Source organism: Arvicanthis niloticus, chromosome 24, assembly GCF_011762505.2.
Source record: "Arvicanthis niloticus isolate mArvNil1 chromosome 24, mArvNil1.pat.X, whole genome shotgun sequence".
Lineage (NCBI taxonomy): Eukaryota > Metazoa > Chordata > Mammalia > Rodentia > Muridae > Arvicanthis > Arvicanthis niloticus.
The window spans coordinates 37982380-37996789 of record NC_133432.1 but is presented as its reverse complement, the minus strand read 5'-3'; the positions used below and the strand labels follow the sequence as shown (position 1 = coordinate 37996789).

General features: G+C 42.1%; 1 protein-coding gene across 1 annotated transcript; it reads left to right on the top strand.

The window, feature by feature from the left end:
- Positions 1 to 572: 572 nt before the first annotated feature.
- LOC143437492 (CD209 antigen-like protein C) lies at positions 573 to 13307 on the top strand. The gene is made up of 6 exons (XM_076922273.1): positions 573 to 652; positions 1282 to 1371; positions 1688 to 1759; positions 2393 to 2544; positions 3632 to 3741; positions 13012 to 13307. The coding sequence occupies exons 1-6, from the start codon at positions 601 to 603 to the stop codon at positions 13178 to 13180; spliced, it is 645 nt and encodes a 214-aa protein (XP_076778388.1). The 5' UTR covers positions 573 to 600; the 3' UTR covers positions 13181 to 13307.
- Positions 13308 to 14410: the final 1103 nt, after the last annotated feature.

The following is a 14410-nucleotide window of genomic DNA, read 5'->3' as shown; positions in this document are numbered from 1 at the left end:
GTGGAGAGTGTCGACATAGATAGTTGCCTCCCTCTTTAGTGCAGGAAGTGTAATGAAGAAGCTTCAGGCTATTGGTTTTGCTCACCACATGCCCACAGTTTTTATCACACCACAAGTGACCAATTCTTTTGGCTGCTCACCCCAAACCTTCTGAGATGGCTAGTCCTAAATGTCAACTTGGTAGGTTTTTAGATCAGCCTAGAAACAAACCTCTGGACATGTCTGTGACAGTAAATGGGCGGGGGGATTCTAGGTGGTTACGATGTGCACATCTTCCTCAAGTTCTGGTCACTCTAACTTCCACACCAGGATGGACTATATTCTCAAGCTATGGGCAAAAACCCAAAAAACTGTCTTGTTTCTTGTCAGATATTTGGTCTCAGAAATGAAAGAATTAACTAACACACCTCAATAGCCCTCCCTTAACTTCATGGAAGGTCTGAAAAACGTCATACTGTGTCAGATGCTCAATGCCTCCTTCTAGCCTCTTCCGGCACTGATACTCACTTCCCCTTTTTCTCTTTATGAGTTCAGATTCAGAGAGTAGAGAAAGTAAAAGCTGATGTTGCCAGCAGGTTCCAGCATTGAAGGACAGCACCAATGATGATTGTCTCCATGGAAGTGAACAAGAAGCAGCAGCTAGGTCCCCTAGGTAATTCAGGAATGGAGCTTGGTGGTTTGGTGGGAGGTAGCTCCAGGTCTTACCATATTCACCTATGGCCTCCACACACAGTTATGTATGTGTACACACATAAACACAAACTTAGACATACATCACAAATATACTCCTATGTGTACCTGCACATGTACACGTACACACACACACACACACACACACACACACACACACACACACACACAGAGAGAGAGGGAGAGAGAGAGAGAGAGAGAGAGAGAGAGAGAGAGAGAGACACACACAATAGAGAATCACTGGCCTCCATCTGCAGTTATACATGTATGCATACATACATACATACATATATACTATACACACACATATTCACCTCTGGCCTCCACACACAGTTGTGTGTGTGTGTGTGTGTGTGTGTGTGTGTATGTGTGTGTATTTTGAGTTGCTTTGGAGACAAGCCTGGGTCAGGAGTCTTGTATCCTAGAGAATTAGAAACTTCTCTGGGTTCCTTTGGAACCTAAACGCTCAGTCCTAGAGACCTGACACTGGTTTTCATAGCACTAGTAAGGTCAAGGCTGGGACATGAACTACTGTTTTCTACAGAAGAGGTGATTGACAGCCTTATTGTGAAATACCTCTCTCTTCCACAGGGTGTCTGAGGCACAGCCATAGCCTTGTGGTGTTGCATCTGCTCTCCATTGTGCTTCTGACTGGGCTTCTTGTGGCTGTTCTTCTTCAAGGTCAGGCAGAAATGGGATTTTGCTCCTCTGGGCTGGCTAACTGTCTGTGAGAGCTGGATCTGGGCGATGTTTAGGGGATTAGGAGGAAATAATGAAAATGGGCCATACTATAGCATCTTGGTGTTGTCCACTCTGGAGCATAAGAGGGTAAGAGTAGGGACAAGGTCCATGTCCATTTCTTGTAGTATAGCCATCACTGTTTGTCATTTTTTTCTCTTTAAATGTTATTAGAGAAGATTTCTATTGCAAGGATCCAGAGCAGGTTATGACACACAGTGAAGATTTTAAAATTGTAGTTTCTGTATTCTTCATGCAGGTTTTAAGGGCCCCAGCTCCTCAGGGAATGAGAAAATCTACAAGCAACTGATGCAACTGGGGACTGGAGTGGGTAAGTGAGCAGAAACCAGGCCTCAAGGAACTGAGGTCTCCTTCTGAATACACTGTGCTTGAGATATTGACCCTCTCCAGACCTCAGTTTCCACTCCTGTGGGGACTTGATGTCTCAGTTGGTAAAGTGCTTACTATACAGAATCCGAGTTTGAGTCACAGAACCTACATTTTTAAATGCATGGGGAATGTATGTTTTTAATCCCAGCATTGTAGAAATGCAGACAGATGGGTCCCTGAGACTCACTGGCCATCCAGATTAGTGCACGTATATACCTTCACACACACACACACACACAAATGCATGCATGCATACATGATAAGTAAACAAATTAATGGGAACACAGGACAACAACCAGGGTATCATCTTATGGTCTCAGGGGTGACACACAAAGTAGGCACTCAGTATTTCCATAAGTCATGGGGGATGTGCACACAGCAGGCATTCAGTTTCACAGTGGCCATGCACCCAGTAGTCAAGATACACTTCTGGTCTCTGGTTTGATCTCTTAAGTGCCTGTTTCCCCAGGATGTAGTGTCAAGTGAGGGAGGGCCCTAAGTCTGGAGGGCTTGAGAAATTGCAAGATCATGGGCATCCAAATATGCATCTATCCTGATCCACCTCCCCCAATAGACAGCCTTTGCCGTCCTTGCCCCTGGGAATGGACATTCTTCCATAGAAAATGTTACTACATCTCCAAGTCCCAGTGTAACTGGAATGATTCTGTCACTGCTTGCCAGGAAGTGGAGGCTCAACTAGTCATTGTTGAGAGTGATGAAGAACAGGTATGCCTCATGGGGTTCTTTATCCTGGGACAGGGCATGATCATTGAGCTTGAAGGCAATAGTTGGCCAGAAAGTGTTTCTGGTTAAGGGGTCGGGGGGAATATGAGGATGAGGGGATCCCTAGCACCCTCTAAGTAGATGCACCAAGTTCTGAACATACATGAGTGCTTCAGAAAACTCATAAAGTCATCTGTCTTACTGTAACTCCAGCTCCAAAGAATCTGATGCCTTTTTCTGGCCTCTGTGGCACCTGCACTCACACATGAACCTACTCACACACAGACACATACACATAATATGAATAATAAAAAGTTTTAAAAGCAATTTAAGAGAAAAGATGCTTCCTTTACTCACTGTTCTAAGTTACAGTCAATCCTGGCCAGGAAGTCACAGCCACAGGAGCTTGAGAGAGCCAGCCACGTGGCATTCCCAGTGACAGAAATTGATGAACGCTGGTGCTTAGCTTACTTTCTCCATTTTCCTAGGCTGAGGGCCTCTGCTCAGAGAATGATTCTGCCCACAGTTAAAATGGCTCCTTCTCACATCAATCAATATAGATAACACCTGGTAGGTGTGCCAGAAAGCCTCTCTCCTATGTGATTCTCGGTTCTGTCAAGTTGATATTTGATAACTATCACATTATCCCAGTTCTGGCTAAAAGATAGAAAATTTTTCTGGTAGGGGGAAAATATTCAAGTGTATACTTTTAACCATTTCCTCTGGTGTAAATTATGTCATTTTGCTGCTAATGGGATATAGCTCAATGCACAGCTAAAAAGATCCTGGGCCTTGCTAGCTACCCTGAACCATCTGGCTCTGACACAGTAAAGCTCATAGGTGAGTTTGTGTGGGCATGCTCCTCACAAATACTGGCAACACTTCCAGGAACATTTGTGGAGACTTCATCTGTGGGGACTCTGTAAATCAGACCTCATTTGGCCACAGGATAGAGATGTAAATGGAGTCAGACACTGGAGCATGTATTAGGGGCTCCTTTCAGATATAAGAGTGAAGACTGTGGAGACACTAGGTAGAAGATATGGGCAATGAGGTAGAAACCCTACTGACTTCTCTCTTTCCCTTCCAGACATTCCTGAGTGTGATTACTAAGGATAAAGGATCAGCCTGGTTGGGTCTCTCAGACCTGAAACAAGAAGGCATGTGGCAGTGGCTAGATGGCTCACCTCTGTCAGCCAGGTAGCCCTGGGAGCAGGGAATATCACAGAGAGTGGGATGGGGTTGTGAAACTCTGACTTGAGCTGTCCTCCAAGTTCCTTGCCACTCCCTAGCTGCCTTAGGCTTAAGTGTCCATGATAGTCATTGCGGAGGGGGTTCAGTCTTTTAAATTCTATAATCAGAATGTCACTATCAACTTGCAGTTTTTTTGAGTTGTTTAAATATAGTGTGTTAAATAGCTGGGGAGTGAAATACTTTAGCCAGTAAAGTGCTAGCTTTGCAAGAACTTGAATGTGATCCCCAGAACTCACTTAAAAAAAAAGCTGGTATCTCATAACAACATCAGAGTTTTTTGAGAGGAAATTGAAGGTTGGTCATAAGACAAAAAGTAAACAAGATGGTATTAAGAGAGCATTGTGGGGCCTGGAAGATGATTTAGTGGAAAAAGTGTTTATTATGCAGGAATGAAGATCTGAGTTCAGCTCTCCAACAGAAAAACACATTTCAGAAAATCTGGGTGTGGTAACATATACCTGTAATACTGGTGCTGAGGAGGCAAAGACAAGATAATCCCTAAAGACTACTGTCCAGCTAGTTTAGGTTCATTGGTTAACTTCATGTTCAGCAAAGACCCTTTCTTTCAAAATATAAGGTTGAGGCCAGAGCATGGAAGCATAAAAACTGAGTTTAGATTTACAGAACCCACAGAAATGGGGTGGTAGCAATCATCTGTTATCCTAGCTCTAGAGAGCCAAAACAGACAGACAGATCTCTCGTGCTCACTAGCCCAGGCAATCAGTGATGTACAGGTTCAGCAAGGAACCCTGTTCCAAAATATGATGTGGATTCAGTGTGGTGACACACCCCTTTACTTCCTACACTCATGACTCAGGGACAGGTTGAAGCCATCCTGATCTACATAGAGTTTCAGGACATCCAGGGCTACAAAGAGAGATCTTATTTCAAAATAAATAGAGAAGAAAGAAAAAGAAAGAAAGAAAGAAAGAAAGAAAGAAAGAAAGAAAGAAAGAAAGAAAGGAAGAGAGTAAGAAAGAAAGAGAAAAATCGAAGAATAACCAAAGCAGACACGTTATTTCAACTTCTGGCCTCCACATTCAAGTGTTCAAATATTCACAAAAACATATATACAACACACACACACACACACACACACACACACACACACACACACACACACACACACTAAAATGAATGGGGACTGATGAAGACACCTGACATTGACATGCAGGCACAAGATCATGCACTCATAATCATGGGTATCCATAAACAAACATGTACTCACACAATGTCACACACAACACACAGAGAGGACAGAGCGAGAGGAGAAAGAGAGATCTCACTGTTATCTCAGGAATAAGTAAGTGAAACATCGGCAAGAAGCATTACCTCTTTTAAGTCATCTAGTAGGTTCTGTGTAAGGGAAGTCCACAATGTGGTTCACAGACTGTAACTTTATTTAGGCTCGAATTATCATGGGTGTAAGTTTGTGTGTGAAGTATGTGGACATGTTCATGTGTATGAATGAATGGGTGTGTGAACCTGTATGTACATGTGTGTGTTCATGCACAAGGCCATAAATTGATGTCTGATGCCTTCATCTATTACTCACCACATAATTCTTTTGTTTTGCATTTCATTTTTTTGGATATTATATTTATATTTCAGTTATTCCCCCCTTACCCCATTCTCCCCAACACCCAGGAACCTCCTATCCCATCCCCCTCCTCCAGCTTCTATGAGGATGTACCCCCACCTAGCCCCCCACTCCCACCTCTCCACCCTTCAATTCCCCTTCACTTGGTGTTCAGCCTTCATAGGACCAAGGATCTCCTCTCCCACCTATGCCTGACAAGGCCATCCTCCCCTACAGATACAGATGGAGTCCTGGGTACCTTCCTATGTGCTCCCAGGCTGGTGGTTTAGGCCCTGGGGAGCTCTGGTGGTTTAGTGTTGTTGCTCTCCTTATGGGGCCACAAACTCTTTTTATTTCTTCAGTCTACTCTCTAAATTCTCCATTGATCATATCAATTGATCAGATCAGTGGTTAGCTGTGAGCATCTGCCTCTGAATCTGTCAGACTCTGGCAGACCTTTAAGGAGACAGCTATATTAGGCTCCTGTCAGCATGTACTTCCTTATATCCACATCAGCGTCTACCTTTGCTGACTGCACATGGATTAAATACCCAGGTGGAGCAGTCCCCAGATGGCTGCTCCTTCAATTTTTGTCCCACACTTTGTCTCCATATTTGCTCCCTTGAGTATTTTGTTACTCCTTCTAAGTAGGACTGAGGCATCCACACTTGGTCTTCCTTCTTTATGAGCTTCATATGGTCTGTGAGTTGAATCTTGGCTATTTCAAGCTTTTTAGCTAATATCCACTTATCAGTGAGTAAATACCATGTGTGTTCTTTTGTGATTGGGTTACCTCACTCAGGATGATATTTTCTAGTTCCATCCATTTGCCTAAGAATTTCTCAAATTCATTATTTTTAATAGCTGAGTAATACTCCATCATGTATATGTACCACATTTTTTGTATTTATTCCTGTGTTGAAGGATATCTGGGTTCTTTCCAGCTTCTGGCTATTATAAATAAGGCTGCTATGAACATAATGGAGCATATGTTCTTGTTATATGTTGGAGCATCTTCTGGGTATATGCCCAGGAGTGGTAGAGCTGGATCCTCAGGTAATGCTATGTCTAATTTTCTGAGGAACTGCCAGACTGATTTCCAGAGTGGTTGTACCAGCTTGCAATCCCACCAACAATGGAGGAGTGTTCCTCTTTCTTCATATCCTCTCCAGCATCTACTATCACCTGAGTTTTTGATCTTAGCCATTCTGACTGGTGTGAGGTGGTATCTCAGGGTTGTTTTGATTTGCATTTCCCTGATGACCAAGGATGTTGAGCATTTCTTAAGGTGCTTCTCAGCCAATTGAGTTTCCTCAGTTTGAGAATTTTTTGTTTAGCTCTGTACCCCATTTTTAATAGGGTTATTTGGTTGTCTGGTGTCTAATTACTTGAGTTCTTTGTATATCTTGGACATTAGCCCTCTATCGGATGTAGGATTGGTAATGATCTTTTCCCAATCTGTTGGTTGCCATTTTGTCCTATTGACAGTGTCCTTTGCCTTACAGAAGCTTTGCAATTTTATGAGGTCCCATTTGTCAATTCTTCATCTTAGAGCATAGGGCATTGATGTTCTGTTCAGGAACTTTTCCCCTGTGCCTAGGTATTCGAGGGTCTTCCCCACCTTCTCTTCTATTAGTTTCAGTGTATCTGGTTTTATGTGAAGGTCCTTTATCCACTTGGACTTGAGCTTTGTACAAAACGATATAAATGGATCAATTTGCATTCTTCTACATGCTGATGTCCAGTTGAACCAGCACAATTTGTTGAAAATACTGTCCTTTTTCCACTGGATGGTTTTAGATCCTTTGTCAAAGATCAAGTGTCCACAGGTGTATGGGTTTATTTCTGTGTCTTCAATTCTATTCCATCGATCTTCTTGCCTGTCTCTGTACCAATACCATGCAGCTTTTTATCACTATTGCTCTGTAGAACAGTTTGAGGTCAGGGAGGGTGATTCTCCCAGAAGTTCTTTTATTGTTGAGAATAGTTCTCACTATCCTGGATGTTTTGTTATTCCAAATGAATTTGTCAATTGCTCTTTCTATCGCTATGAAAAGTTGATTTGGAATTTTGATGGGGATTGCATTGACTCTGTAGATTGCTTTTGGCAAGATGGCCATTTTTACTAAATTAATCCTGCCAATTCAGGAGCATGGAAGAGCTTTCCATCTTCTGAGATCTTCTTCAATTTCTTTCTTCAGAGATTTGAAGTTCTTGTCATACAGATCTTTCTCTTGCTTGGTTAGATTCACTCCAAGATTTTTTATATTATTTGTGACTATTGTGTAGGGTGTCATTTCCATAATTTCTTTGTCAGCCTGTTTATCCTTTGAATAGAGGAAGGCTACTGATTTGTTTGAGTTGATTTTATATCCAGCCACTTTGCTGAAGTTGTCAGGTTTAGGAGTTCTCTGGTGGAAGTTTTAGGGTCACTTAAGTACTATCATATCATCTGCAAATAGTGAAGTTTTGACTTCTTCCTTTCCTATTTGTATCCCTTTAACTTCCTTTTGTTGTCTAATTGCTCTGGCTAGGACTTCCAGTACTGTATTGAATAGGTAGGATGAGAGTGGGCAGCATTGTCTAGTCCCTGATCTTAGTGGGATTGTTTCAAGTTTCTCTCCATTTAGTTTGACATTGGCTACTGGCTTGCTGTATATTGCTTTTACTATGTTTAGGTATGGGCCTTGAATTCTTGATCTTTCCAAGACTTTTACCATGAAGGGATGTTGAATGTTGTCAAATGTTTTCTTAGCATCTAGTGAGATGATCATGTGGTTTTTATCTTTGAGTTTGTTTATGTAGTAGATTATATTGATGGATTTCAGAATATTGAACCATCCCTGCATTCCTGGGGTAAACCTACTTGATCATGATGGATGATTGTTTTGGTGTCTTCTTGGATTTGATTTGAGAGAATTTTATTGAGTATTTTTGTATCAATATTCATAAGAGAGATTGGTCTAAAGTTTTGTTGTTTGTTGGGTCTTTGTGAGGTTTAGGTATGAGGGTAATTGTAGCTTCATAGAATGAATTTGTTAGTGTTCCTCCTGTTTATATTCTGTGGAATAGTTTGAAGAGAATTGGTATTAGGTCTTCCCTGAAGGTCTGATAAAATTCTGCACTAAAACCATCTGGTCCCAGCCTTGTTTTTTGTTGGGGAGATGACTGCTTCTATTTCTTTAGGAGTTATGGGACTGTTTAGATGGTTTATTTTGGTACCTGGTATCTGTCTAGAAAATTGTTCATTTTATCCAGATTTTCCAATTTTGTTGAGTATAGGCCTTTGTAGTAAGATCTGATGATTTTTTAATTTTCCTCAGTTTTTGTTGTTATATCTCCTTTTTGAGTTCTGATTTTATTAATGTGGATGCTGTCTCTGTGCCCTTTGGTTAGTCTAGCTAAGGGTTTATCTATCCTGTTGATTTTCTCAAGGAACCAGCTCCTGGTTTTGTTGATATTTTGTATAGTTCTTTCTGTTTTACTTGGTTGATTTCAGCCCTGAGTTTGATTATTTCCTGCTGTCTACTCCTCTTGGGTGTATTTAATTCTTTTTGTTCTAATGCTTTCAGGTGTGCTTTCAACTTGTTAGTGTATGCTTTCTCCAGTTTCTTTTTGTAGGCACTTAGAGCTATGAGTTTTTCTCTTAGTACTGTTTTCATGGAGTCCCATAAGGTTTGGTATGATGTGTCCTCATTTTCATTAAATTCTATAAAGTCTTCAATTTCTTTCTTTATTTCTTCCTTGACCAAGTCATCATTGAGTAGAGCGTTGTTCAGTTTCCATGTGTATGTGGGATTTCCATTGTTTTTGTCATTATTAAAGAGCAGCCTTAGCCCATGGTGGTCTGATAGGGTGCAAGAGATTATTTCAGTCTTTTTGTATCTGTTGAGGCCTGTTTTGTGACCAATTATATGGTCTGTTTTCAAGAAGATACCTTGAAGTGCTGAGAAAAAGGTATATTCTTTTGTTTTAGGATGAAATGTTCTATAGATATTAGTTAAATACATTTGGTTCATAACTTCTGTTAGTTTCATGTGTCTCTGTTTAGTTTCTGTTTCCATGATCTGTCCATTGCTGTGAGTGGGGTGTTGAAATCACCCATTATTATTGTGTGAGGTGCAATGTATGCTTTGAGCTTTACTAAAGTTTGTTTTATGTATGTGGGTGCCCTTGCATTTGGGGCATAGATGTTCAGAGTTGAGAGTTCATCTTGGTACATATTTCCTTTGATGAGTATGAAGTATCCTTCCTTATCTTTTTGATTACTTTTTCTTGAAAATCAATTTTATTTGATATTAGAATTGCTACTCCAGCTTGTTTCTTGGGACCATTTGCTGGGAAGATTGTTTTCCACCCTTTTACTCTGAGGTAGTGTCTGTCTTTTTCACAGAGGTGCGATTCCTGTTTGCAGCAAAATTCTAGGTCCTGTTAACGTATCCAGTCTGTTAGTCTACATCCTTTTATTGCAGAATTGAGTCCATTGATATTAAGGAAAAATGATTGTTGCTTCCTGTTATTTTTGTTATTAGAGGTGGAATTATTTTTGTGTAACTATGTTCTTTTGAGGTTGTTGGAAGATTACATTCTTGCTTTTTCTAGATTGTAGTTTCTCTCCTTGTGTTGGAGTTTTCCAACACTTATCCTTTGAAGTACTGGATTTGTGGGAAGATACTGTGCAAATTTGGTTTTGTCATGGAATATCTTGGTTTCTCTATCAATAATGATAGACAGTTTTGCTGGGTATAGTAGTCTGGGATGGCATTTGTGTTGTCTTAGGGTGTGTATGATATAAGTTCAAGATCTTCTGGCTTTTATAGTCTCTGGTGAGAAGTCTGGTGTAATTCTTACAGGTCTACCTTTATCTGTTACTTTACCTTTTTCCCTTACTGCTTTTAGTATTTTTTCTTTGTTTTGTACATTTGATGTTTTGATTATTATGTGACGAGTGTATTTCTTTTCTGGTCTAGTCTATTTGGAGTTCTGTAGGCTTCTTGTATATTTATGTGTTGCCACCAGCAGCAACAGTTGAACTGGGTTCACCTGCAAGAGAGGCTGAGGATGGGGAAAGGGTGGGAAGAGATGAAGCCAGGACAAAGTTCTCTGATTGAGGCTCAAAGTTTAATGTAAGACCATCAAATAAAAGGGGGGAGACTCCTCCTTACAAGAAGAGTCTCTTCAGCACTTCAGCTCAGTGGGTAAGGGGTATGCATCCTTAATCATGGGTGGAGGTGTATCAAGCAAGCTCAGCAGGCAATCTATTCAACTTGACTCCTGTGGCAGACTCCTGGTCTCAAATGCAGGCAGCTTCCCAGGTCCTTTGTTATTTGGTCTCTAGTGGTAAACAGCTTATTCCAGCCTGCTCAGCCTGACAAGCTGGAGGCCTGGAGGAAGGGTACACTTATGGACATCTCTTTCTTTAGGTTAGGGAAGTTTTCCTCTATAAGTTTGTTGAAGATATTTACTGACTCTTTAACTTGGGAATCTTCACCCTCATCTATACCTATTATCCTTAGTTTTGGCCTTCTCATTGTGTCCTGGATTTCCTGGATGTCTTGGGTTTGGAGCTTTTTGCATTTTGCATTTTCTTTGATAGTTGTGTCAATGTTTTCCATGGTATCTTATGCACATGAGATTCTCTCTTTTATCTGTTGTATTCTGTTGGTGATTCTTGTGTCTATGACTCCTGATCTCTTTCCTAGGTTTTCTATCTCCAGGGTAGTCTCCCTTTGAGATTTCTTTATTGTTTCTACTTCCATTTTTAGATCCTGGATGGTTTTATTTAATTCCTTCACCTATTTGGTTGTGGTTTTTTTTGTAATTCTTTAAGGGACTTTTGTGTTTCCTCTTTATGGGCTTCTACCTGTTTCCCTGTGTTCTCCTTAAATTCTTTGAGAGTGTTATTTAAGTCCTTCTTAAAGTCCTCTATCATCATCATGAGAAGTGATTTTAATTCTGAATCCTGCTTTTCTGGTGTGATGTGGTGTTCAGGGCTTGCTATGGTGGGAAAACTGGGTTCTGATGATGCCAATTTACTTTGGTTTCTGTTGCTTTCATTCTTGTGCTTGCCTTTCACCATCTGGTTAACTCTAGTGCTACCTGCACTCACTGTCTCTGACTGGTGCCTGCCGTTCTAGTTATCTCAGTTGTGTCAGAACTCCTCAGGGTCCAGATGTCTCTGTGATCCTGTGATCCTGAGCTCCAGCTGCTCTGAGTACCATGGCTCTTCTAGGATGTCTCAGGATATGGTGTCTCCATGGTAGCAGACCAGCTAGTTATCCGTTGCTCTGGGTACAGTGTCTTTTCTAGGATGTCTCAGGATAAGGTGTCTTCACAAGAGCAGACCAGCTATGTGTCCACTGCTCTGAGTTCAGTGGCTCTTCTAGGATATTTCAGGATATGGTGTCTGCCGCCATTCTGAGTTCAGTGGCCTTTCTAGGATGTCTTGGGATACAATGTCCTCACGGAAGCAGACCAGCTAGCTTCGTGTCCCAGCCACAAGAACCAGGCAAGTGACAGAAGGGGAGTGGTATTCCGCAGGGGTGAAGTTTGGGTGCCTGGTGGGTCCCAGTTGTAACTCTGGGGCATAGGGCAGTGGGCAAGTGTTCTAACCTGCCACTCTGAGTTCTGTGGCCCCTCTAGGATGTCTCCGAATATGATGTCCTCATGGGAGCAGACCAGCTAGGTGTCTGCCCCAGCTACCGGTAGTAAAATTTCTTGTTGTCATGGGAAACATTCCTTGTTATACTCACAGATACCAAATGCAGGGACAGATACCGTATTATAGGTGTCACAGAAGGAAGTACCTGGCCTTGTCAAATGCTGCAGGGTCGGTGTGGGAGTGAGGGAGGTTGAAGGCAAGAACTCTTATTCTGGTGTCCATGGGAATGAATGACTATAGCTGTATTCTAGGCTTAGGACTGGTCATTATGGAACATCCATGGGGTTCTGGGGTGGTCCCTGCTGGATTTCTCCACTCTTACACAATTCAGGGACCCTTGCTTAGGCAGTGGGTGCTGCACATGGTATGCTTGGCTTTCCCACAATCCTTAAATATAACTAAGAGAACCCTCCACAGACACACCCACATGCCAACCCAATATAGGCAATCCCTAAGACTTTCTTTCCAGGTGACCCTAAGTTGAATTAAGTTGACAGTGAAAGCTAACCCTCATGTGGTTCAAGCATGAGCACCTGATTCCATCTCCTAAACTCACATAAGAAACCCAAGTGTTTTGGCATGGGCTTGTATTCTCAGCACTGGGAAGGCAGAAATAGTGGATCTGATGCTCACTAGAAAGTCAGTGTACTAAATGCATTTAATTGGCACTTATGGTTTCAGGGGGTAGAGTTCCTGAGCATCATGGCAGGAAGCATGGCAGCAGGAAAGCAGGCACAGTGCTAGAGAAGTAGCTAAGAGTTCACATCTTAATTCATAAGCACAAGACAAAGACCTAGCTAGGAATGGTATGGCCTTTTAAAACTGCAAAGCCCACCCCTAGTAACACACTTCCTTCAATAATTCCATACCTCCTAATCCTTCCCAAACCTAATATTGTACCTAATGGGGCCAAGCATTCAAACATATGCACCTATGGGACCCATTGTCATTCAAACCATCACAATTGGTTTTGCAGTTTCATGAAATATTGGATCAAAGGAGAGCCCAACAATAAACAGGAAGAAGACTGTGTGGAATCCAGTGGCGATGGCTGGAATGATGCCCCATGTACAATTAAGAACTACTGGATCTGCAAGAAGTCTGCTATGTCTTGCCCTGAAAAATTATATGTCATCTGTCTGTAACACCTGTTGCCAAAATGACCCTGCAGGATGACTGAACTTAACCTTCAATCTATGTGTGTCCATCCCTTCCTCTGTGAAATGAAGATCTTAACTGCAGCTGTCTCTTGATTTGTCCTCTCCTTCCCTCCCTAACTCCCTCCCTCCCTCCCTTCCTCCGTCCTTCCCGTCTCTTCTCTTCTCTTCTCTTCTCTTCTCTCTCTCTCTCTCTCTCTCTCTCTCTCTCTCTCTCTCTCTCTCTCTCTCTCTTATATTTTACACTTTCACCTTCTTGATACTGACCAATTTTTCTAGGAATGACTGGTAACCCAGTAATCCTCCTGTCTCTGCCTCCATTGGATTACCACCATTCTAGGCCTTATAAAATGTGGGTTTGAGTCACAGATTGGAGCTTAAGAGACAGTGATGATGGGGCTACTGTGTAGCAGGAAGGATCCCCAGAAATAGGGGTACTGTTGAACTGCTAGGTTGGGGGCCTTTTAAAAGACATATGGCAGAAACTGGAGTGGGGCATAAGGAGAGGGTGAGCTGATTAGTCCAGGTGGCCCACCCATGAGGCATTAGGCACCTCTGAGTCTCAGCCAGGTCCTCGCAGCTTCCAGATAAGGGTAAAGGACAAGAAGGAACCAGGACACAGAATTCCCTTCTGTCATTCCTGGCCCCCAGCAAGCACATTCTGGAAACTGTTACATTGGGGGTCCCTGCCCTATATGCTTCTATATCCTCATCAGAACAAAATTAAGGCTGGATCCATTAAGCAAGATGCCATGCACCCCCCTGGAAATCTCCATTCCCTTTCATGTCTCTGATACAGTGACCACTTTAGGGTCCTCGTGCAAGCAGAATTCTGCAACACTTTTCTTTCCACAGCTAGCTTGTTTTGCTTGCCACAGTATTCCTAAGGCCCACAGTGTGGAGTCTATCATATTTTTTTTCTTATTCACCCTTAAATAATATTCCACTGTGGGCTGGAACACCCCCCATGCACATATGTATCAGATATGTAGTTTGGTCTTCATGCAAATCCTCTAACAACTGGAACATGGAAGTATGTGTGTGTTGTGGGGTGTCCCTGACTCTGTATCCTGTTTGTGGATCTTGTTCTTCTAACTGGGGTATGATATTGGGCCACAGAGGGAGAAGATATGCCTAGTTCTGCAGTGACTTGATGTGCCAGGGAAGGTTTGTTTTCAGGAGGGTCTCCTTTTTCTCAGAGGAGAAGGAGAGGCAGCA

Bases quoted from the DNA above. Each gene is read 5' to 3' on its own strand.
- LOC143437492 (XM_076922273.1), top strand. From the start codon at position 601: ATGATGATTGTCTCCATGGAAGTGAACAAGAAGCAGCAGCTAGGTCCC. The intron at 2,545-3,631 runs GTATGCCTCATG...TTTCCCTTCCAG, and splicing joins TTGAGAGTGATGAAGAACAG to ACATTCCTGAGTGTGATTAC. The intron at 3,742-13,011 runs GTAGCCCTGGGA...TTGGTTTTGCAG, and splicing joins GGCTCACCTCTGTCAGCCAG to TTTCATGAAATATTGGATCA.